Source organism: Thermobia domestica, chromosome 5, assembly GCF_964235325.1.
Source record: "Thermobia domestica chromosome 5, izTheDome1.hap1.1, whole genome shotgun sequence".
NCBI classification, from domain to species: domain Eukaryota; kingdom Metazoa; phylum Arthropoda; class Insecta; order Zygentoma; family Lepismatidae; genus Thermobia; species Thermobia domestica.
Window position 1 is genome coordinate 273159953 of NC_137458.1, and position 23804 is coordinate 273183756.

The 23804-nt window shown below is 34.8% G+C and overlaps 1 protein-coding gene across 1 annotated transcript; it reads right to left on the bottom strand.

The window, feature by feature from the left end:
• Positions 1-4291: 4291 nt before the first annotated feature.
• On the bottom strand, positions 4292-6205 carry LOC145685536 (glutamate receptor U1-like). Its single transcript, XM_081757935.1, has one exon. It carries the CDS (start codon positions 6203-6205, stop codon positions 4292-4294), a length of 1914 nt encoding a protein of 637 aa, XP_081614061.1.
• Positions 6206-23804: the final 17599 nt, after the last annotated feature.

The window sequence follows — 23804 nt, forward strand, 5'->3', positions numbered from 1 at the left end:
GTATGAAGATTCCGCACTCCAAGTTGACGGTTGAGTTCGAAATTTTGGAGCTAATTTTCTGGAAACACAGGGGTGAACAAAATTATTTGAATGGTGTACAAAATCCTACGGAAGGTGTACAAAATTTTACGATATATATTCAATCATATTCGCTAATTATGTGTCATATATTGCTAATATGAACTGCAACTTATTGGTTTGATTATGGTAGAATCCGTAAGTGGGACATTTTTTCGAAATACATGGTTTTCCAAAATTAGTTAAAAGGTGTATAAAAATGTACAAAATTCGTGAATTATTTTTGGCTACTTAGGTCTTCGATATGAAGATTCCGCACTTCAAGTTGATGGTTGAATTTGAAATTTTAAAGCTAATTTTCTGGAAATACAGGGGTGAACAAAATTATTTGAATGGTGTACACCATTCTACAGAAGGTGTACAAAATTTTACGGCATATATTCAATCATATTCGCTAATTATATGTCATATATTGCTAATCGGCACTGCAACTTATTTGTTTGCTTTTGGTGGCATACGTAAGTAGAAGTCCATTTCTTTCGAAATTCAGAGGTGTACAAAACTTTTTAAAAGGTGTACAAAAGTGTACAAAATTCGTAGATAATTTTTGGCTACTTAATTTTTCGATATGAAGATTCCGCACTCCAAGTTGATGGTTGAGTTCGAAATTTTGGAGCTAATTTTATGGAATCGGAGAGGTGTACAAAATTATTTCGATAGTGTACAAAATTCTACGGAAGGTGTACAAAATTTCACGGCATATATTGAATAAAATGCGATAATTATATGTCATATATTGGCAATCGGCATTCCAACTTAATGGTTTGCTTACGGTGGCATCCGTAAGTAGGCCATTTTTTTTCGAAATACAGGGGTGTAGAAAATTTCTTAAAAGGTGTACAAAAATGTACAAAATTCGTAGATACTTTTTGGATAGTTCATTTTTCGATTTGAGAATTCCGCACTCCAAGTTGATGGTCGAGTTCGAAACTTTGAGGGTAATTTTCTCGGAACACATGGGTGTACAAAATTATTTTAAAGGTGTACAAAATTGTACAGAATTTGCAGATTATTTTTAGCTACTTAAATATTGTATCTGGTGATTCCGCACTCAAACGTCAACTTGGAGTCCGGAATTTTGATCGAAAATTACTGGAAACACAAAGGTGTACAAAATTTTTTCAAAGATGTACAAAATTGTACAAAATGTGTACAAAATTATGAACATTTTTAATAAGTGATTTGCCGATTCCGCACTCCAAGTTAATGGACCTGTCAAGAATCATCTCTCGACATTTGTTATATTAATTAAGTTACACCTTATATATATATAGATGGGCTCCATTTTATGTATTAAAACCACCAAATTTGTTTAATAAGGTAATACTGTAGATAAACTGGGAAAAATTTCTTACTAGGGAAAAACTTTTTATTTTTTATTTTATTTTGTTTTATTTATTTATTTTGCCAATCAATATAACTATAAAAACCGGCACTGCTCTAAAACACACAGGAACAATCAAATTTCTAAATAAAGAGCTTTAAGAAACTTGAATTATTTAAACTGCGCAATATCGATTGCACTTAGCTTCTGAAAATGTTTTTTGGCAATAAATGAAATACTTCTATATTATCTTACCAAGTAGACCTACATGTTAATTGCTTTACTGGCTTCATACATATCTTTTGAAACATGATTTCACTCTTTAGCTGTTCTCTGGCAATAGCGACTGTATAAATGTATGATACGAAACTGGTGTTCAGAAGAATTTAAAGAATATTTATAATGTGCTATTTTACAGGGTGCCGTTTATAAGGGCGAAATTACTATACAGAACTGATATACAGAAGAACAACTAGAAACACTTAAGCATAATGTGATGCTTCGCAGAGCGCTCTATGCATAGGGCGCACTGTACCCTTCACAGGTTCTTTATCAAGAATAACAATATGTATTTGTTGTACAGAATTGTTGCTATACAGAAGAATAAATAAAACTTTTTTATCTTTGATGTGGTTTTGCAAGGGCGCCTTACGTGAAGGGCGCACTGTACTCTTCACGGGTTCTTTACCAACATTAACAGTATGTGTTCATTGTACAGAACTGTGCCGTACAGAAGAATAAATAAAACAGTTTATCTTTGATGTGGTTTCGGAAGGGCGCCATATGTAAAGAGCACACTGGACTTATCACGGGTTCTTTACCAATAACAACCTAAAGAATTTACTACAACAGAATTTGAAACTTTATTTAGGTCTACAATGTGATCTTTCGGAGGGCGCACCGGGACATGTCCCGGTGGGCCAGCACGGGCCTGATATATACCCGGAAAGAACAATTCCATCGAAATCCTACGAGTTGCTCTTACACTGTTAGAAACACACCTGGATTGTACAATTTTGGTAGATTTTCAACCCACATGTCCCACAATTCATGAATCGCCCCGAATTTATCTCTTTCACGTCTTTGACGTCGTGTTTGGGAATCATGAAATCGAATTACCCCTGATATCATTCTGAACATTTTCAGTGACATGCTGGCGCGAAAAATTGGACAACGTGTCGTGTCGTTCCACAAACTTTCTGTTGACTCGTGAGATTTATAAACACCCGATAAAAACAACAAACCCATATAGGCTTCTAAATCCATGCTATTTAAATCTTTCCACGCTCTCCCATACACAAGGTTACCTTCCTTGTTTGTATTTAGATTCAAAATATTACTTACGTATGGCGGAAAAAAGAACAAAAAAGATAAATGTTCATCATAAATACAGGAAACTGTATATTTTGCAGCACTTGGGGTTCGATGGACAATGTTTTGAGCTCCATTTCTTCCTACAGATGGCAGTGGTGTTGCACATTATTCAATGGATTCAGTGCCGGATTTACGTATGAGCTAAACACGCTATAGCTTAGGGCCCACGTTCTTGGGGGCCTCAAGAATTAAAAAAAAAAGTTGAATGAACATTTCCAAAATATAAGAAAATAATAAATGAAGTAAAAATTATATACAGCTATAGTGCTTTGATTGTGTAAGCCCTATGATGCAAGTAATGGGGCCCCGTAGGCTAGCCTGCTTCCTAAAATATCACTAGTTTTGTTATTTATGTATATACGGTGCAACGTTCATCTCGACACATAAAGGGACCCATTATCTTCATTATCTTAGGGCCTCACCAAAACTAAATCTAGCTCTGAATGGATTTATCATTGGAAAGTTCAAAGTTCAATGTTCGTTTGTACATGTCCAGTGACAATATTTACGGATTCTTCATCAGACAAGAAAGACGAACAAGTCTGCACTGATAATTGATCCTCCGTTTCAGATTTCATTTCTTCAACGTCAGATAGCAAGAAAATTTTGAATTTCTTCTAGTGTCAAAGCATTCATTTTAGACACCATAATACACTGTAACTACTGCACAACGAATCAAAAACCAATGCTACGAATAAAAACTGATCCAGAATGAACGTAAACAATGTTGCCAGTACAAAATATCTAAAAAAACAAACTAAACGATTTTGCCAGTACAGAATACTGGAAGAAACTAAATTTTTTTCTACAGAGCAATAACTAATAATAATAATAATAATAATAATAATAATAATAATAATAATAATAATAATAATAATAATAATAATACTGAAAATTTTTGCATTCTTTAGTCCAAGTATTATCATCAGAAATTCTTTCAATAATAATTTTTCAGTCACTTGCATATTCATTGAATTAATGGGTCTAAACTTATGTATTATTGTTTCTACTGTGACATAACAGGATGAACTTTTGAATCGAAGTTTTTTCAAACACACATTTGGTAAAATAACTAAAAGTCACGAAGAATGATGATCATAGCTCACTTAGTGTCCGAGATATTCAAGTTGAAAAATCGTTCTGGATCAAACTGGACGCGAGAAACGTAAGAAAATGAGGTTCATTAACAAGACAAAACTGCACTAAACCTTGCGTACGCTCCAATAGAAAACAAAGTCCGTATATGACAATTGCCTAAGTAACATACCTTAATCATTTTAGTACATATGAGTGCTAAAAAATATAGATATCCTAAATTTAACTTTTCATGGTTACAACATTCTTTATAAAATTAAGAATTGCTGGAAAAAGATAACAAACATAGAAAGAAGAGGAATGAAACTGAAATTATAGCAGATCAACGCGATCGCATAAAACATCTCAAGGAAACAAGCGTAAATTAGTTTACACGCATAACTACATCGTACTTACTATCTTTGACATAATTTGTGTTTATTAGAAGAAAATTCTTCCCCACTTTCTTCGCACTAACTCACAACTAAATGACATAAGAGCAAATCCAAAACCAGTTCCCAAAATATAATATGTGGATTGTAAATGTTTAAGAGTAAGAATAGTCGGGGCATCCTCCTGGAGATTCGAGACTGATTTTGAAGTGAATGTTTCGTCATGAAACCATTTAACAAGAAGACCAGCTTCAGAGGCGTGACTAATAATAGAGTTCCACCTTCTTATGTATGGAGAATCTTTTGGTATAACAAAACAGTTTAATATTAGAAGGAAAGTTTCCTTTGAGATATGAGTCAATGAATTACCACTTTCATCCTTGTGTTCTTTGTTGCTGTAAAATGCCTCTATATAGCTTCTTTCAGTCAAAGCTGCTACATTACGATCATATAAAACCCGTACCAATGCTGAATCATCATCTTCTATTTGAGTTTTTGTTGCCAAGACTTGCAAAACAGGATTTCCAGATTCTTGAAGTAGGACGACATATAATGGACAAGTTAATATTTCGAGGTTAGAGTCTGCAATCTGTTTGAAAGTATCAATCTCAGGTTGATAACTGGGACGTGTCATGAAACTTATTAAAAATCCTCTATACAAAAAATCAATTACAAGAATGAAGTAAGACCACAAAATAATGATAATTCTTTCTCTACTTGATTTGGGTAGTTTCGGAAGAGACATTGAAAGAAACATTGAAAATATCATCATAATATTAAGTTTGTCAACTTCTAACTTCTTACTCTTTATAGAGAAAAACTTTGCCATTACTGAGTAAATGTAAACACATGTAAATGATGCAAGTATCAAACCCCAGAATACTTCAGAAAAAGGTCGTATTATATTCTGCCATAATGGTGCTAATTCTGCCTTAGGAACAACAAATGCAATAGTATCTATCATCAAAGGAATAGAGAAATCTACAAACAAGTTCCGTTCGTAAGTTTGACCGAAACAAGCTGGAGCAACGTCTATGTGTTTATATAGTACATCTCCAATGCCACCATTCCACGTCTTGTTTTCTGCACTGTAAATGCCCCAAATACTAGCCGTCCTATATATTTCAGACATTAGAGTGAAGTTCATAATTGCGGCTTGTGTTTCCAGAGTTTCACCAAAATTCCCTCCAAACATTTTTGAGTTGGAATCACTCTTCTTAAAGTATGGTTCAACATCACCCCACGATACCTTCACCGGATACTTACACATATCTTTTGTCTTGTCTTCAAACAGCTGCAGTGCTTCCAAGGAATGCATTTCAAATATAGGATGCACGTTAAAATAAGATCCTGAGGAATCCTGACAAAATGGATTATGATCAATTATTATGTTACAATTACGACTGTTGTTTTGACATGTTCCATTGATTGCTAATACGTATATGCTTAACATTTTCCATTTGAACCAAATAATCTGAAATAACTCTTTAATATCTGTCTCATTATACACAGAATCTTCTAGAACCACTAAAAATTTTGCCTTTGAATTCCATATAGAATAGCTTATAAGATGATCTACAGTACCGAGGAAAGACATTACATTCTTCACAATGAAAATAAATGCTCTTGCCTTTCCAACAGTAACCAATGTTCCATATTCCCTCATTGGAATTAAAGGCCCTTCCTCGGTGATTGTTCGTAGCAGGATAACTGGAACTTGAAATTTCGTTTGAATATTAATTATAAGATTTTCTTTAGTAATACTTGACAAGTTGCTCATTACAACCAAAATAAATCTGTACTTTCGAAAATACTTTGAGCAAATTCTATCTACTTGCTGAATGAGAAATTCATTGGTATTATGTCCTGATTCGATTGAGTCAAATCCTTTGTTGAATGTACCTTCCCCTCGAAATATAATTTCTGCCACACACAGGATTAGAATTATTCTGAAGCTACACATGTCTGTAAAATAACGAAACATTATGCAAAGTTATACAAAAGAAAAAACATTAATAAGTAGTAAAGAATTATTTTCTCATTACTCATTTTATTCAGTGATTCCCAAGAATAATGCTGAACAAAGAAAACGCAGATAACTGGCACCAAGCCAAGAAAAATGTCTATATGACATACTGTCCGGAAGTGGACAGGGACGGTGCTAGACAGCTTGGAATGTGGAGGGAATGGAACTTCCCGATTTATAAAACCACATTGAAGATTCGTGTCAACAGTTACGAAATACCGGGAATGATGGAATGGATGCGAAACCCACGATTAGCACTTTTGCATAGATGTGCGAAGACAGTAATTTGAACATATCAAGGTACGTTTATTGTAAACACGTATGACCTAGTAGTTTGTAGTGTTATTCTGTGTAAGATATTACGTTACAAAACATCACACGACTACTTACACTTGCTCTTATTTCTAATCTCTCTCTCTCTCTCTGCAAGTTTTTATCTGGTATACCATTTTCTATTGCCCCTGAGATTATGCAACTGACCTAAGTGATATTTGCTTTGACTCCCATTGCACATGTGCGTGCAATCGTGCAATGGATAACTACTTTTTCTGTGTGGTTTCCTTCGTTACTGTACCATTTCATTACAGCTACCGTACACATATTCGGAGAATCCCTAAATGACGTAAGGAGAGTCTCTGGCAGATTTAAATAACATACGTTTCATATCTCAGGTCAAGGTGATCTTTACGTCTTTCTGAACCCGTTCCTAGCTCTTATCACTATTCCACTGGCAGGTGTGAATTTCCTTCCTCCCACTTTCGAAGCTGTATACCTGCGTCAGTAGGTCGGCGACACTTGACCACACTACCCTAAAATTCGCCCTTTTTTTAGGGCGTCCTGAGACCAAGGTGTCAATTTCCCAGTGTAGCACGATACGTGATGCCCCTCGTACCGCAAATCTATGGAAAATCGAAAACAAAAAACTCGTTCTCTTTTATGAACACTTTTTAGCAGTGTACTCCTTTCCTTTTATCACCCCATTTTAGGGGTGAACTTGTTCCCTTTTTCAACCGTTATTTTAACATAGCAGAGCTAATAAAAGAGTGTGGCTCATTTTTCAACCCTTTTGTAACATAAGACTACGAATACGTAGCAGAGCTGATAAAAGAGTATTGCATATTTTTCCGCTCCTATTTAATATAGCACATATTACGTAAGACTATAAACACATAACAGATTACGAATATTAAAGAGCTAATAAAACAGTATGGCTTATTTTCTAACCGCCTATTTAGCGTGGGAGAAATTACTTAAGACTACGAACATGTACCAGACAATTAAAACTTTTTCCAACCCTTTTCTAAACTTAGCCGAATTACATAAGACTACGAGCACGTAGCAGAACCAATAAAAGAGTTTCGCTTATTTTTCCACCCCAATTTTAACGTACCAAGAGTTACATAAGATTATGAGTTCAGAGATTTCGAATGCATATTTTAACAGAACTCCTATGTAACCTAGCAAAGACTACTAACATAACAGAGAATAATGGAGGGTGTATTTGTTCTCTTTTATGACCACTTTTTTTACCCCTATTTTATCATAGCAGAAATTACAGAGAGACTACAAAAACCTATTTTCGGAATCCACTAAATATAAAAGTATGGCCTATATTTAAACCCCTATTTAATACAGAAGACAATATGAACGTATAGCAGGAGTGTGCTAGTTCCCTTTAATCAACTCCTACGTAACATAGAAGAAATTACACAAGCATTTGTCAAGTACCACATGTCCCAAAAGTACTGACCATCGTGGTCAGATGTCAAATGTTTAAACCAGAATAACTCATAAACGGAACTATATAATGAGGTACTGTTTCCACATTTAGTAATAGGTCACCAACTACTACATTTCCCAAAAGTTGTGACCATCGGTGTCAAAGGTCAAATATTTAAACCACAATAACGCGTAAACAGGGCAACATATTGAGGTGCTGCTTCCATATTTAGTTATAGATCACCAACTACTATATGTCCCAAAAGTAGTAACCATCGAGATCAAAGGTCAAATATTTGAACCAGAATAACTCGTAAACTGAGAAACATATTTAGGTGGTGTTTCCACATTTAGTAATACGTCACCAACTACCACATGCCCCAAAACTACTGAGCATCGCGGTAAAAGGTCAAATATTCAAACCCGAATAACTCGTAAACGGAGTCACATATTGAGGTGCTGTTTCCACATTTCGTAATAGGTCATCAACTACTACATGTCCCAAAAGTAATTGATGATCGAGGTCAAGGGTCAAATGTTTAAACCCGAATAACTCTTAAACGAAGCCACATATTGAGGTGCTCTTTCCACATCTAGTAAAGGTTCATAAAATACTGACCATCGAGATTAAAGGTCAATTATTTAATCCTTAATAAGTTGTAAACAGAGTGACAAATAAATTTGTGACCTATTCAGTTTCGTGCCAAGCAGAAAAAAAGCGAAGGATGAATAAATTGGGGTGTTCTCTTTACTTCGGTACCAAACTGGAAGAAGCAAAGAAATGCCATTTTAATTAGTTGAGTACTTATACTATTTTGTATTATTTAAATAAACACAGGGATAAATTTGTATCTAAAAGAAAAGATATGCCATTTTCACTAACTCAGAATTTTATGTAATCTTGTTCTATTTAAACAAAGGAAAGGATAAACTTGAGTGACTTATTTAAATTTGTACCAACAAGAAATGCCATTTTAACTAGTTCAGAATTTTTAAAATATATTTATACTAACCAGGAAAGGCGGAAAGAACCACTTTAACTAGCTCAGAATTAATGTATCTTTTGTACTTCTCAAATAAACAAAAGAACCAATTTCGGTGTTCTGCGTTTTGTACAACCAGAAAAAACGAAGAAGGACCATTTTAGTTAGCTGAGTATTTATACCATTTTGGTCATTAAAGTGTTTTCACAAAAATATGTAGAAAAACACGGGGAATGGTAATCATGTTTCATTTTAGGTGAAGGTATTATGAGTCTGCTGTTTCACTTTTGAATGGAATTACAATTCCCCGTTTCTTTTCTACATATTTTTGTGAAAACACGTTAATGAGCAATAATATGCAACTGTTTCTCGACTCGGATCGGTTTGAGTTAACAGCTTGAAAATATAATCTTTACGTTTAATGTCCCACGATTACGCCTGTTAAGTTGAGGAATACTATGATTAACGCAAGTGAATTATGATGGATGAATTGGTGAAATGGAAAAGTGGGAGTGTCACGAGAAAACCCACGAGCACAATGTCGTCCGTCTCAAACTTACTTATCTTGGGAACGAACTAGGGCCTCGCCCATCAGATAGTTCAGTAGGGGGAGGTCTCAGTTACGATTCCCAATTGTAGAGAATTTGAAATATTCAATGTCCTTGATGCATCTGTGTTCGTGTCCCTCTCGTACAAGGTTACTGGAAATAAATGTAAAGCGTGAATAACCGAATATAATAGAGAGAAGTTACGGAGATAGTTTTGGTGTTTTTTAAAATTTAAACTTAAATTCTCTGGACTATAATATATTATCATGACCGAAATCAGTATTTCATCGTTAATAATATATTACATTCGTAAACGTTTGCAATTTGTTATATACACAAGTGTTTCTTGACTTTTACTTAAAAGAGCAGTCTTAGGATAGTGCCTTGAGCAGTCGTTTCGTGAGTCAGGGGTTCGCGGTTCGAGTCCTTCCGACGAAATTCCGAAATATTTTATAATTTACAAAGTTGATATTTCTGATTTATAATAACATAAAACATAGTCAATTTCTCTCGTTCTTACAAGTTAGAGTTGAAACGACTTCCTTCACAGGGGGAAAATCAACATGACGTCACAGTCTACACTCTCGATTCCTACTGTCTGAAAACTTGGCGTGTTTCGCAAACAATTCATGAATACAAAACGGTCATCCTTAAAGTCTAGTATAAGTCATAAATTTGTCTGAAACGACTTTGTGGAATTGTTTCTACGTTCTTCCACTCTTACTAAAAGTAATAATAATATTTCCGTTTGTCATTTTCAACACGTTCCAGGTGAAGGTATTATGAGTCTGCTGTTTCACTTTTGAATGGAATTACAATTCCCCGTTTCTTTTCTACATATTTTTGTGAAAACACGTTAATGAGCAATAATATGCAACTGTTTCTCGATTCGGATCGGTTTGGGTTAACAGCTTGAAAATATAATCTTTACGTTTAATGTCCCACGATTACGCCTGTTAAGTTGAGGAATACTATGATTAACGCAAGTGAATTATGATGGATGAATTGGTGAAATGGAAAAATGGGAGTGTCACGAGAAAACCCACGAGCACAATGTCGTCCGTCTCAAACTTACTTATCTTGGGAACGAACTAGGGCCTCGCCCATCAGATAGTTCAGTAGGGGGAGGTCTCAGTTACGATTCCCAATTGTAGAGAATTTGAAATATTCAATGTCCTTGATGCATCTGTGTTCGTGTCCCTCTCGTACAAGGTTACTATAAATAAATGTAAAGCGTGAATAACCGAATATAATAGAGAGAAGTTACGGAGATAGTTTTGGTGTTTTTTAAAATTTAAACTTAAATTCTCTGGACTATAATATATTATCATGACCGAAATCAGTATTTCATCGTTAATAATATATTACATTCGTAAACGTTTGCAATTTGTTATATAAACGAGTGTTTCTTGACTTTTACTTAAAAGAGCAGTCTTAGGATAGTGCCTTGAGCAGTCGTTTCGTGAGTCAGGGGTTCGCGGTTCGAGTCCTTGCGACGAAATTCCGAATTATTTTATAATTTACAAAGTTGATATTTCTGATTTATAATAACATAAAACATAGTCAATTTCTCTCGTTCTTACAAGTTAGAGTTGAAACGACTTCCTTCACAGGGGGAAAATCAACATGACGTCACAGTCTACACTCTCGATTCCTACTGTCTGAAAACTTGGCGTGTTTCGCAAACAATTCATAAATACAAAACGGTCATCCTTAAAGTCTAGTATAAGTCATAAATTTGTCTGAAACGACTTTGTAGAATTGTTTCTACCTTCTTCCACTCTTACTAAAAGTAATAATAATATTTCCGTTTGTCATTTTCAACACGTTCCATATATTCGTTCAACCAAAATTGGTAAATACGAACTATTTTTTTTGTATATATATTTTGTTAAAATATCAACATAACGCAAACATAATCCAATGTCTTTTATCGAAAGAAAGGGCGTTACTATGCATCGTGATGAAGACAAATCCTACTTAGTTGCTGTTAAGGCAAACGAAAGTTCGATTTTAACATTGTCCAGTAGCTGACACCATCTTTTTCCCACTCGTTTAATTCCAAAGTATCTCTTATAAGGCAATTCATCCTTATAGAGGGTCCAAAAAACTTTTCATTTTTCTTAACTTCATATGCTTATTTGCATTTGAATAGGACGTAATACTTAGGTCTCAAATATTCAATAATAATAATAATAATAATAATAATAATAATAATAATAATAATAATAATAATAATAATAATAATAATAATAGTAATAATAATAATAATAATAATAATAATAGTAATAGTAGTAGTAGTAATAATAATAATAATAATAATAATAATAATAATAATAATAATAATAATAATAATAATAATAATAATAATAATAATAATAATAATAATAATAATGGTATTAAAAGTTTTAAAGCAAGTCTAAAATATGGAAACACTTACTTAAACGTAGGGATTGCGGGAAGTGTTTCCGTACCTTCAAGATACACCTCTGCAACTACCCACATTTTAAACAAAAGCTTTCCACTAATGTTTCATGTAGAAAGTGTTCTACTGTATGTTTTAAGAAAAATAACTGTAATAGAAATAATTGAATATCACTCAACAGTAAGGCATAACATATACTAATTTTTAGGATATGCAGAGGTAAGTATAAAAGCTTTGCTAACAAAAAAACCCACACAGAACATAATTAAATGAGCTGTAAAATACAAAGTAGCAAAAAGCTTATAATATTCCGTCTACAGAGCAATTGTTACTTAAACAATGGACATGCACTATTTCGAAAATCGTGAAATTGATACGTCTAGATTTTAGAAATGTTTACGATAATTTTCGTCTCGTCTCGATTCTCATCTCTTAATCGACATGATAATTTGAGTTACCCTTATCCCGTCTCCAATGTAAAATGTTAATTCTCATGTTATTTTGTTTGTTTTAGAAAGAAGATGAGAAATTTCTCTTCCCGTGGGCAACATTAAACAAAACAGAAATATTCTTGCCAAATGTCACGTTTCTGCTTTGTAATGGTATGATCGAAGCGATAATTAGCTCCTAGCTTTTAATCTTCTACGAGATAATAATAAGTATTATTATTACTATTATTATCCCTAAAGATTTGATAGTTCAGGTATTGAAACATACGAGTATTCAAGTATCTCAATATAATAAAACGTGTGTCATCGTCGATCAATCGTCATCAAAAAATCTAAAGTAAAAGAGTTCCCGATGCGGATTCCAACCTATAGATTACTGATCCAGTGCCTTGACCACACAACTACGATCACTACGCAGTAAATAAATCATCTTTAGTCTTCTTACGTTAGGTTTCTTTGCCTCCGTTAGCGTAGTTGTGTGTTAATTTCTTCGTTTCAGAACGTCTTTAGTATTCCTTTTATGACGATATAAGTGGATAATCTCCGGCAAAGTTCATATTAATAACTTGAGTTATTAATATTGTTCTTAAACCTTTGGTTCATAAGTTTATTTCTTCTACACACGAAACTACAGATATGACAAATTTAATTCTCATACTTTGGACTTGCTTTCAAAGCAGTCACCATTAACTGGTAAAACATTTTTTCCTCACGGTTAATGAATTTCGTAACAAAACATGTCAAGAAATGAGTTAAATAATGGATGGAAGAGTTTATATCAAAGTTGAGTACTATAAGCTAATGAAAAGCATGTAATAACGTCTCGTATTTGAAAATAATGTCAGCTACTTTTAATTCACTAACTGGTATTAGATTTGGTTCAAGCTTGAAGATCTGGAATGCACAAACTCAGTGTAGCTAAAAGAAAAGCACAACAAGAATGGACGAGATTCGAACGTAGGACCAACAGCAGAAAACCCGTTCACTAACGCCTCACCTATCAAGTCAACACATTTTATAAGTTATAAATTGGCATGCAAATGATACAATTATACGTTTTTGCAATCAATGTTTTGCTCTTTTTCTCTTCAAAAAAGTAACATGTATACGACGATTCGTTTCGTTTTCCATTAGAGCTTTGAAAGACATGATTTGTGTTTGAGTATGGGATCTTACTTAAAAAGAAGCAATACATTGATATCGAAAAATTAGTTAACGAATTACTCTACGAAAAAGATCACCTGCACTTATTTTTCAAATGGTAATTTTGTAATTATACTTACGTTGGTTGAAATTTCTCCATAGTTATGGGGACTAGACACTGAAACCACCCCTATCAAGAGGATAAGATGACATGTAAAAGACGTCAAATACGAACGATATTAGTGTCGAATTCATGTTCATAGATAAATAGTGACACTGTGGATGCTGCGTAAGTCCAAATCAAGTCTTGGTTGGCATGAAGTTGACAATAGGAGAGTGACAGGCAAAAAGAATCGAAAATATCCTATATTTATGTCGAATGGATAGTTTTCGGAATCACTGAAATAAAACGTGATATTTCAGATATGGATATGTCCAAGGTTGAACCTATTGGCATAAAATCATAGGGGAAACCAGTTAAGAATTCAGAACAGTTTCTTTTTAGTACGTTTCGATACACTGCAGGTGAAAAGTGATAATGCACAAATACTGATATCACACTCGGAAAAATCAGAATATAACTTCTGGAGAAACATTACTAACTGTTCACTTTCTACAATTTTCACTGCTTTGCAGGGGCGTAGACAAGGCTTTTTGAGGACATGTTTTACTAAAATGTCTATCATCATCTCTAAAATTAGACATAATTTACAACAAAGTAGTGATTTTGTGGGGCAGGAGCTCTGTATTTCCAAGGCCTGCATTCTGTGTATGTCACTGCTGCTCTGAATTGTCATAAGCTCCTCTTCAAATGTAATTAAGAAACGTATAACATAGAATAAAACATACATAAAAAATATTTAACTATAAATAAGAAATACAATAGAAAATAATTATAAAACACAATGTTGAAGGACAAGCTTTTTTTAAAAAAAACAATCATACTTGAATGTAAAATATACTTTTAAAACAATTTTCCATTTATGCAAGACTACAAACAAGTGAGGAGTACTATCTGGTAGCCACTATTCATCTCTTCGAATCAGAAAACTATGAATTTGACACCAATATTTTTCGTATTCTATTACTTTTTTTTACTTATAACCCCTTTCCCTCCCTGGAATGGTTTCAGTGTCTTAGCCCCTACAGTATATTGTTGAGATGGTAATTTATACGTATAGTAAATTACTTTGAAATTCCAATGTTGCACTGTACGTTTTTTCTGAGTCAAACTCTAAATATATATATACATACATTCCAGTAAGAACTGAATTTTGTATTAACGCCTGCCTGTCGTAGTTGTGCAAACATTCATGATGATATGCCGTAGGGAAATGAGTTACATTAAGGTTGTAAGATTTAATATCAAGTTTCAAACATTGCAAGTTAAAGAAAGTTATCCCGGGTTCGATCCCAGCCCCTGCCAAGTGAACTTTGTGTAATCAATGTTTTGCTCTTTTTCTCTTCAAAAAAGTAACATGTATACGACGATTCGTTTCGTTTTCCATTAGAGCTTTGAAAGACATGATTTGTGTTTGAGTATGGGATCTTACTTAAAAAGAGGCAATACATTGATATCGAAAAATAATTATAAAACACAATTATATGCTTTGTGCGTAGGTTTTCTCGGGATCCTCTCGTTTCCTCCCACTTTCTTCATTCCACCATTTCATTCATTACTCATCATCACCGTCTCCTTTAGCCTAACCGGCATAACCGTGGGACGTAAAGCTCAAAGATTTCATTTCATTTTCATTTAAACTAGCTCTGACTACATTACTTCAAAATTAAATTTTTGGAATGCACAGTACGAGAGTAGCTCAAAGAAAATAATCAATAAGAACGGTCTTCATTCGAAGCTCGGAGGAGTAACTTACATTAACTATTCACGTAACAGACAATGACGCACAGGGTTTGGCACTACTTTATCAGATGGCTCTATCAAATGTAATCTAATTAACACAATAGTAAGAATTTTACTGCCCTAAAAAGTGTTCTGAACAAGAAGTTCATTATGCCCATTGTAACTAAGTTACAAGAGGTTTATATCCTATCAGAACGGCGCATCCATCAAGTCAACTTTTGGAATATTCCACTAAGTTAGCTTTCAACGTAGCTAAAGGAAACATATGTGCATGAGTACAGAGTTCTCCGTAGCAGAATAGATAAAGTCATGGTTCGGTAACTACAAGGTTCGCAGTTCGAAACCCGTCTCGGAAGCCTCAGATTTTTTAAATTCTTAATTCCTCATTTCTCAAGATCTTTCTCAACATTTATAATCATCTGATGCTCTCAAAAGTGTTCTCCACCTTAATTCGACAACTGCCCAATGTGATCCTCGCATTTCGAAACCTTCCCTTCTTCTGTTTCACAAAATCAAAATTTTCGTCATAATACGAATACTGTCCGATCATTTTCCCCCAGTTCTATATCTGTGTATATAAATCATTCCCTCTCCATATTTCAACCTCCTTCTCTGTCTGTCTCTCTCAATGTCACCCAGGAACTCATATGGCTTGAGATCAAACCTTCGACTCTTGAAACCTAATGTAAGCTCTCTAGCAATGTACTATCGTAACTCTATAGGTTTGTTGCTAAAAGCAGCGTCATTTTAGATTTCATTTCGTGGAGTGGAGAGTCTCCACCGAAAAGAACTTTTCACTTTTTATTAGTATATTATTATATATTTGCTCAAACAATATGTATTTATGAAGCTCAAAGGGGGGGGGGGAAATTACACCCTCCTGTCCTGCCCAAATGACACTCTTGGAACATTTGCTTGCAATTACTGAAAAGAAATGAAATGAACCATTGATTAACATTCATTTCTGTCAGTAGATATTCTCGAGCTCTGTGCGTGCACTACAGACTTTAGGAAGCACAAAACGTACTGCCGTTATTGTTAATTTTTATAGATTTCTTACTAGCTTGCAGTCTTTATAGAAGGAAAAGAATGAAACTAAAGGTATTAATGAAGCCATACATCCACATTTATACTCCATCCACATTTGTTTGTTGGTTTATTTGAGTAGTACAAAATGATATTACATTCTGAGTTTATTAAAATGGTCCTTCTTTGCTTTTTTCTTCTTGCTACAAAATTGAATAGCTCACTCAAACGTTAACCCGTCGTTGTTTAAATACAGTAGTACGAAATGGTATAAAACTTCTGAAACAGTTAAAATGGTCCTTTTTTGCTTTTTCTGGTTAGTACAAATTTACCCCTTTGTTTATTTTAATAATGCAAAATGGTATAAAATATTCACCTAGCTAAAATTGACCTTCACTTTTCGTGGGTACAAAACGTAGAACTCCTGATTTTAATATTTCTATTATTGGAGTAGTACAAAATGGTACAAAAGTCTCAGATAGTTAAAATGGTCCTTCTTCGCTTTATTTGGTTAGTACATATTTATTCATTTGTTTATTTGAATAGTACAAAATGATATAAATGTTTGATACACAAGTAAATAGGACACCCAAATTTATTCGTCGCTCCATTTACAAGTTATTTATGTTTAAATATTTGACCTTTCTTCTCAATGGTCAGTACTTTTGGGAGAAGTAGGAATTGACGACCTAGTGCTAAATGTGGAAACAGTCCCTCGATACGTTGCTCAATTTGCGAGTTATCCGGTTTTAAATATTTGACCTTTGACCTGAGTTTCAGTACTATTGGGACATGTAGTAATTGATGACCAATTACCAAATGTGGAAACACGTCAATATGTTGCTCCGTTTACAAGCTATTCAGGTTTAAATATTTGAACTTTGACCTCGATCGTCAGTACTTTTGGGACATGTAGTAGCTGATGACCTGTTACTAAATGTGGAAAGAGCACCTCAATATGTCACTCATTAACGATAATTCTGGTTCTAAAATGTTAATATTGAGCCACTAAACACACAAAATCACTATTTTGTGCATTTTGTTTAATTATAATAAAGGAGAAGCGTACAATTTACTTCCACACAAATTTCTAAGATGTCTGCTTAACTAACTGAATAATTCTATTTATTTCTGTTGTCATGACGACGACATCAATCTTAGATTACATAAAACCATTTGAACAGTTTTCTTCATATATTGACATTATAAACATGTTATTTCTTTTTCTTTCTCTTCTTCTATTAACAGAATCTGCCTAGTATATATTTAACATACATTATGGCCCAAAAATACAAGTAAATTACAATTGTTCCAAGCAAAATATACAACATACTGTTGTAACTCCGTTTACGTGTTATTCCGGGTTAAATGTTTGACCTTTTCCTCGATGGTCAGTACTTTTAGGACATGTAGTAATTAGTGACCTATTACTAAATGTGGAAAGAGCTCCTGATTATGTGCTCCATTTATGAGTGATTCGGGTTTTAAATATTTGACCTTTGACCTCGATGGTCACTACTTTTGGGACATGTAGTACTTGATGACCTATTACTAAATGTGGAAACAGCACCTTAATATGTGGCTTCGTTTACGAGTTAATTAGATTTAAATATTTGACCTTTGACCTCGATGGTCAGTACTTTGAGACATGTAGTAGTTGATGACCTATTACGAAATGTGGAAAGGGCGCCTCAATATGTGACTCCGTTTAAGAGTTTTTCCGGTGACCTTTTACCTCGATGATCAGTACTTTTGGGACATGTAGTAGTTAGTGACCTATTACTAAATGTGGAAGGAGCTCCTGATTATGTGGTCTGTTTATGAGTGATTCGGGTTTTAAATATTTGACCTTTGACCTAGATGGTCAGTAGTTTTGGGGCATGTAGTAGTTGGTGACCTATTAACCTGTGTGTGTGTACCTATCGAAGTAACATTTAACATGTAACACCCTGTATCGAAATCTGCTATGTCGGTACTTATTTCTATAACGTGTGTGTGCGTGTAGACCTAAGCTTCTATACGTGTGCTTCTAAATCTAAGTTCCTAAATTCATGCGTGTAGTCCTGTGTGTGTGTATGCCTATTGAAACTTCTATTTAATGGTCAAAGCTTCGGACTCTTCTTGTAGGTTTGTTCTTCTAAACTTAAGTCCCTATCTGTGTATTCTGTAATATTGTTTAAATTTATATATTCGTATTTAGCTATTTCGATTTTTTCTCTGTATAATAAATGGAAGCTATAGCAAGGATATTAAATTCTTTACATACGTCTTGCAAACAGTTTTTGCCTCTTAGAGATCTTCCAACTAATAAGCAATTTTTAATTAAGCATGTAGATTTGCAGCTCACACGAATGGGTACAAAGATAGTTTTACATTTTTCTAGGTATTTGGTGTCTCTTCCTGATCGTTACCTAGCGTTTTTTGACCAAAGATTAGTAGATAAGATAAATACTAGAAAGGAACGTTTGTATTCTGTGTACGAAGGCAAGCACCCAATAGGATCAAATAAGAGTTTCCGTAAGATTACTTTTACTAAAGACCAAGTTTACGATTCGGATAATTCTGATAAAGTTGTTCGACTGTAGATGGAGACAATATAATAATTAGATGTTCTTTATGGGTTTTGTCTATAAAGGAAAAGCATGGCAATCCGCAAATAGAAAGTAATATTAGAATCTTTTCCTCTTATGTATATCTACTTCGTTGCAAACTAATATTCCACACAAACAAGAACTTGGATTCTGTTCTAGTACAAAAGACAAGGAAAGCAACAAATTAACAAAGTAAGCAATGTGTTATTATTATTGTTAACTAGCTAAAGCCAAGCAAACTCGAGTGTTATGGTGGTGCAATTAGAAGATAAGTCAAAGTATGTAGGATGGTGCAATCTTACCCTATAACACTTAATCTGACTCGAGTTCCTACTATGATGATGCAGCAACAGTTCCGGTCATGTGCAATGCCCCCTGCCACGCGTCTTCCAAGAAGAGACGCGGTCCGTGCAATCTCCCAGCAATATCTGTCAACGCAAGGTTCCAAGAAGAGGCGCAGTCCTTAGAGTTTCTCAGCAATATCTGTTAACGCAATGTTCCAGGAAAAGGCGCATCCTTGCAGTTTCTCAGCAATATCTGTTAACGCAAGTTTCCAAGAAGAGGCGCAGACCTTGCAGTTTCTCAGCAATATCTGTTAACGCAAGGTTCCAGGTAAAGGCGCGCAATCCATTGTGCATTTAAGCAGTGTGGCTAGCAAAGAGAAACCCACTCCCAATCACCAAGACAAAGCAGAAGAAACACCAGCACAGAAACAAGCAAGAAACCGTTGCAGAAGAGAAAGTTAGCTGCAATCAAGTTTAAGCATGTATAGTTGTAGAGAGTTCTGTAGCGAAACAAAGTTAATAAAGAAAGCTCCAAGCTACAACACAGAAACGCAAACGAACTCAAAAACGCAAGACTAACAAACAACCAAAACGCAAGAACTCAAACGCAAGCAAACGAAGGACAAACGTAACAACGCAATCGCAAGACATAAATATATTCATAAACATAAACATAAATATGTTTATTTACGTTCATTTGCGTTTTTTGTGTTTCTTTGTGTTTATGTCTGTATGTCTGTTGCTCGCGGTAGAGAGCTCTACCGATACAGAGAGCCACCGTGTGTGTGGCCAGTGAAGCAAGCACTGATAGATACGAGGAGCCGACGCAAGATGTATGTAACTTCACTGAGCAAGAGTCGGTTGTAGTGGAAGCACTGTTACGGAGATATATTTGGTGTTTCTATTCCGAAACGAACACAATGGAAGCAGCCGAAGAACGACAGAATCGGAAGGGACGCAAGAGAAAAGGAAATTGTGAACTCTGGCAAAGAATTGTTTGAAGGGGCCCTCAGTGAGAAAACTGTAAACACGTTTGTTTTCAGTTGTATTTCTTTTTGACAATATTGTCATCACTTTGAGGCCCAGAAAAATATATGTTGTACTTAAGGGTATAATAAGTTTTTCGACTAAAAATCAGCATCGACGACCTTCTACTAACGTTCTGGAAGACCATGAATTCCATCCCGGTAGAACTTAGTGGGCCTTGAACCGGAGAAGGTATCAAGTGTATATTTTCACCTCTACTAGTGATTTGAACTGGCGTCCTCGAAGTGATAGTTCAAGGAATGGAACAGGTGATAATCGAACGGCGCAATGTCCAGGGAGTATGGCGGATGCAATAGTGTTTCCTATCCAAAGAATAATGCCCCGGGTCATCCTAGCCACGTGGGGCTTAGCGTTGTAATGTAACAGGAGAATCCCTTTGCAACTCAGATATGCTGGCTCCAGAGTTTTGAGATATTTTTAAATACGGCTCAACTGCTGACAACACACATTTTCATTGATACTCTTGCCAGCTAGTAGCAGTTCTGATGCACGATGCCGCGAAAAGTCCACCAAACACACTGGAAAACCTTCTTGTGTTGCAGTGCTTGTTTCGGCTGTTTTGGAACCGGTTCATGGGATACTAACCAATGATGACAGCGCCGTGGAGTTTCGTACAGCTTCTACTTCTAATCACATGTCAACATCCTGTCCAGAAATGCTTCCTTCCTCAGACGAGACAGAAAGAAAATCTAGATGTCTGCTCCCCTTGCCGTCTGGCCGGAGTCAAATTATGTGGAACCCTTCGACCAAACTTCCCAATTTGATAGAGGTGCTGCCGAATGGTTTCTCCACTCACACTGAATTGTAGTGCCAGTTCCTCACATGTCTTGCGTCTGTTCGCCTCAATTTCTTTCTGGAGATCTTCATTTCATACGTGTGTTGGTCTTTCGACACATGGTGCGTCTTCAAGCGTTTTCCACAGTCCTTAAACTTTTTTTTAAACCACCACTACACTGTGCGTGTAGTCACGACACCCTCACCAAAGGACTGAAATATCTTCCGCCCTTGCGCTTCAGCGGCGTTTGACACTAGTTTAAACTCGAACAGCATACACGCCCTTATGACGCTCTGTGGAGGTCCCATGTTCACTCTGTCCTTAGCCAAGTTCAGGGTGTAACTCAACTGCCACAGCCAGGCAATATGTTGGATATACTCACATCAACAACTAACCTTCACCTTATTTCCATTCGCATTGAACTCATCGTGTGAGGGCCAATTGAACACATACATCCCGAAAAAGCGACAGAACTTTCTTTGTTTCCTTTATAGATGAAACGGGACCTAGCCTAAGATAAAATTCAACTAGGTAGCTGTAAACCAGAAATCCTGAAAGATGTTAAGAATCTAATTACTCGTGATTTTAAGATGTTTTGGGTAAAAGAACATTTAATTACCGGCAAGTCAAAACTATTCTAAATAATTTTAAATTACTATCACAAATTAGGAAGTGTTACAATTGGTCATTATTTGTTATTAGAAAATTTGCATATATAATATTTACACTATACGTATTTTCAATGGCTTTTTCAGTCCATAGTTAAGGAAGTATTTCATTTCGATGTTTTCCATTATTTAGTTATAATTTTAGGATTACAGTACTGCGTAGAATTACTGTCATTCTACATATATTACAGTCCTGAAAATTGGAATTAACATTTATAATGATACTTAAGGATCTGATAATAATATTGAAAAGAAATTTTTAAGTATCAATAAAGAAAGCAATTAAAGATAATAAACTAACATTGTCTTGTAGATCTTCTTCTTGTTTGTCACTCTGTTTGTCTCTGCTGAGTGTTACAATCGAACCAGAGGAGATGAGAGAAAACAAGGAGGTAACGATGCAGGTCAACAAGGAAAGTTTCAGGGTGGAAGAAGATCAGGATTTAATTTAGGAGGCCAGGGAAGACAGGGTTGACAAAGAGGTCAGGGTGGGCAAGGAGGTGAAGGAGGACAAGGAGGAGAAGGGCGAAAGGGAGGACAAGGAGTTGACGGAGGAGATCCAAGGCAGGGTTCTCAATCAGGATGGCAATGAAGAGGAGGAAACAGAGACCGAGGACAAGGAGGCAATTGATGTGAAAAGCTTAGGTAAAAGTTGGAAACAATGATGGTGATCATTTTCACGACAAAACGCATGCTGAAATACTGTGAAGGTACTTAGTTATTCTATGAATCCAATTACTCCAATACTGTATTCATTACTATTAAAAGGTATGTTTTTAATACAAATTATTATTTTGAACTGTGTATTTATAAAAATATGACTTCTGAGAATAAATGTAACTTGGAAAGAGCAGTACATCAAACATTAATTGAATTACATGTCCAAATAATTGAGATATCCTACCTTCTTTTGTTTCACATTTAATAAATACTAAATTTTCCTCAATAGTTTCCCTTCCAAAGGTATCACTACCACATATTGCAAACCGTTCGAAAAGCCATTCCATCACTTTTCAAATTCGCTACGTCTCACTTCTGCAGATTAAATAAGGGGCGAGCAATGCGCAATATAAATCTTAAATGGTTCACAGCCTGTAGCTCCCAAACCGTTGAGATTAGGATCGATGTTCATATGAACTTTTTTGCTTAGAATCACCCATCCTACCATTTCCCAAAATATTTTCCCTTCCTCCTAGAGCACCATGTATACCAAAGTTCAGGAGATATAATCTCAATCTCTACATCCCACAATATTAATCATAAGTGTTAATTAACCATCAGCAATAGCAGCATACAATTTCTATATATTTTAGAATCGCCGAGACGACACCTCTACTGTACTGACAATTAAATTATTTATGATTTTAGCATACCTGTACTGAATCTTTGATCTGCTCATATAAACTTCACTATTATCGTAAAGTAAATGTCAAAGTGTTATTACTACAAACCATATATCACTAAGTTTTATATCATGTTTCAAACTCCCCACTAAATTATCTAGTTTTCAAACATTTGTAACATACCTGATACATATGTTATAACACAACTGACATTTTATACTTTGCTCAATGAGAGGACAGAACTGTTGAGTTAATATATGAGATACATGTGAAGCACACATTACAAAACTAAAGTTAATATCGTTTCGTACATATATTGATCGTGTTATGTTATGTAGATGTGCATTATTGCAATGCTGTTTTATCTGTTTCTCTATTATTCCACATAATTACTCACGCACAGTTCTAAATTAGATATAGAGAGGTGTAATATTAGGTCTGATTGTTGAGATACAGAAAACACGAAGTTGTAATGACGGTCCTTAAATATAGGCAAACAACAAACTTCTACTCTTACATGCGTGCTTTAACATCTATTGTTCTACGTAAGTTACAGTAATAATAGGTATACGTATATTATGAGACCTATATATTTTTTATATTTAATATTTCAAAGATTGAAATGAATTACAGCTGACATAATTGTAGGACTTCGTTTTCATTGACGTTTG

Excerpts from the sequence above, each read along its gene's own strand:
- LOC145685536 (XM_081757935.1), bottom strand. The coding sequence starts at position 6,205 with ATGTGTAGCTTCAGAATAATTCTAATCCTGTGTGTGGCAGAAATTATA.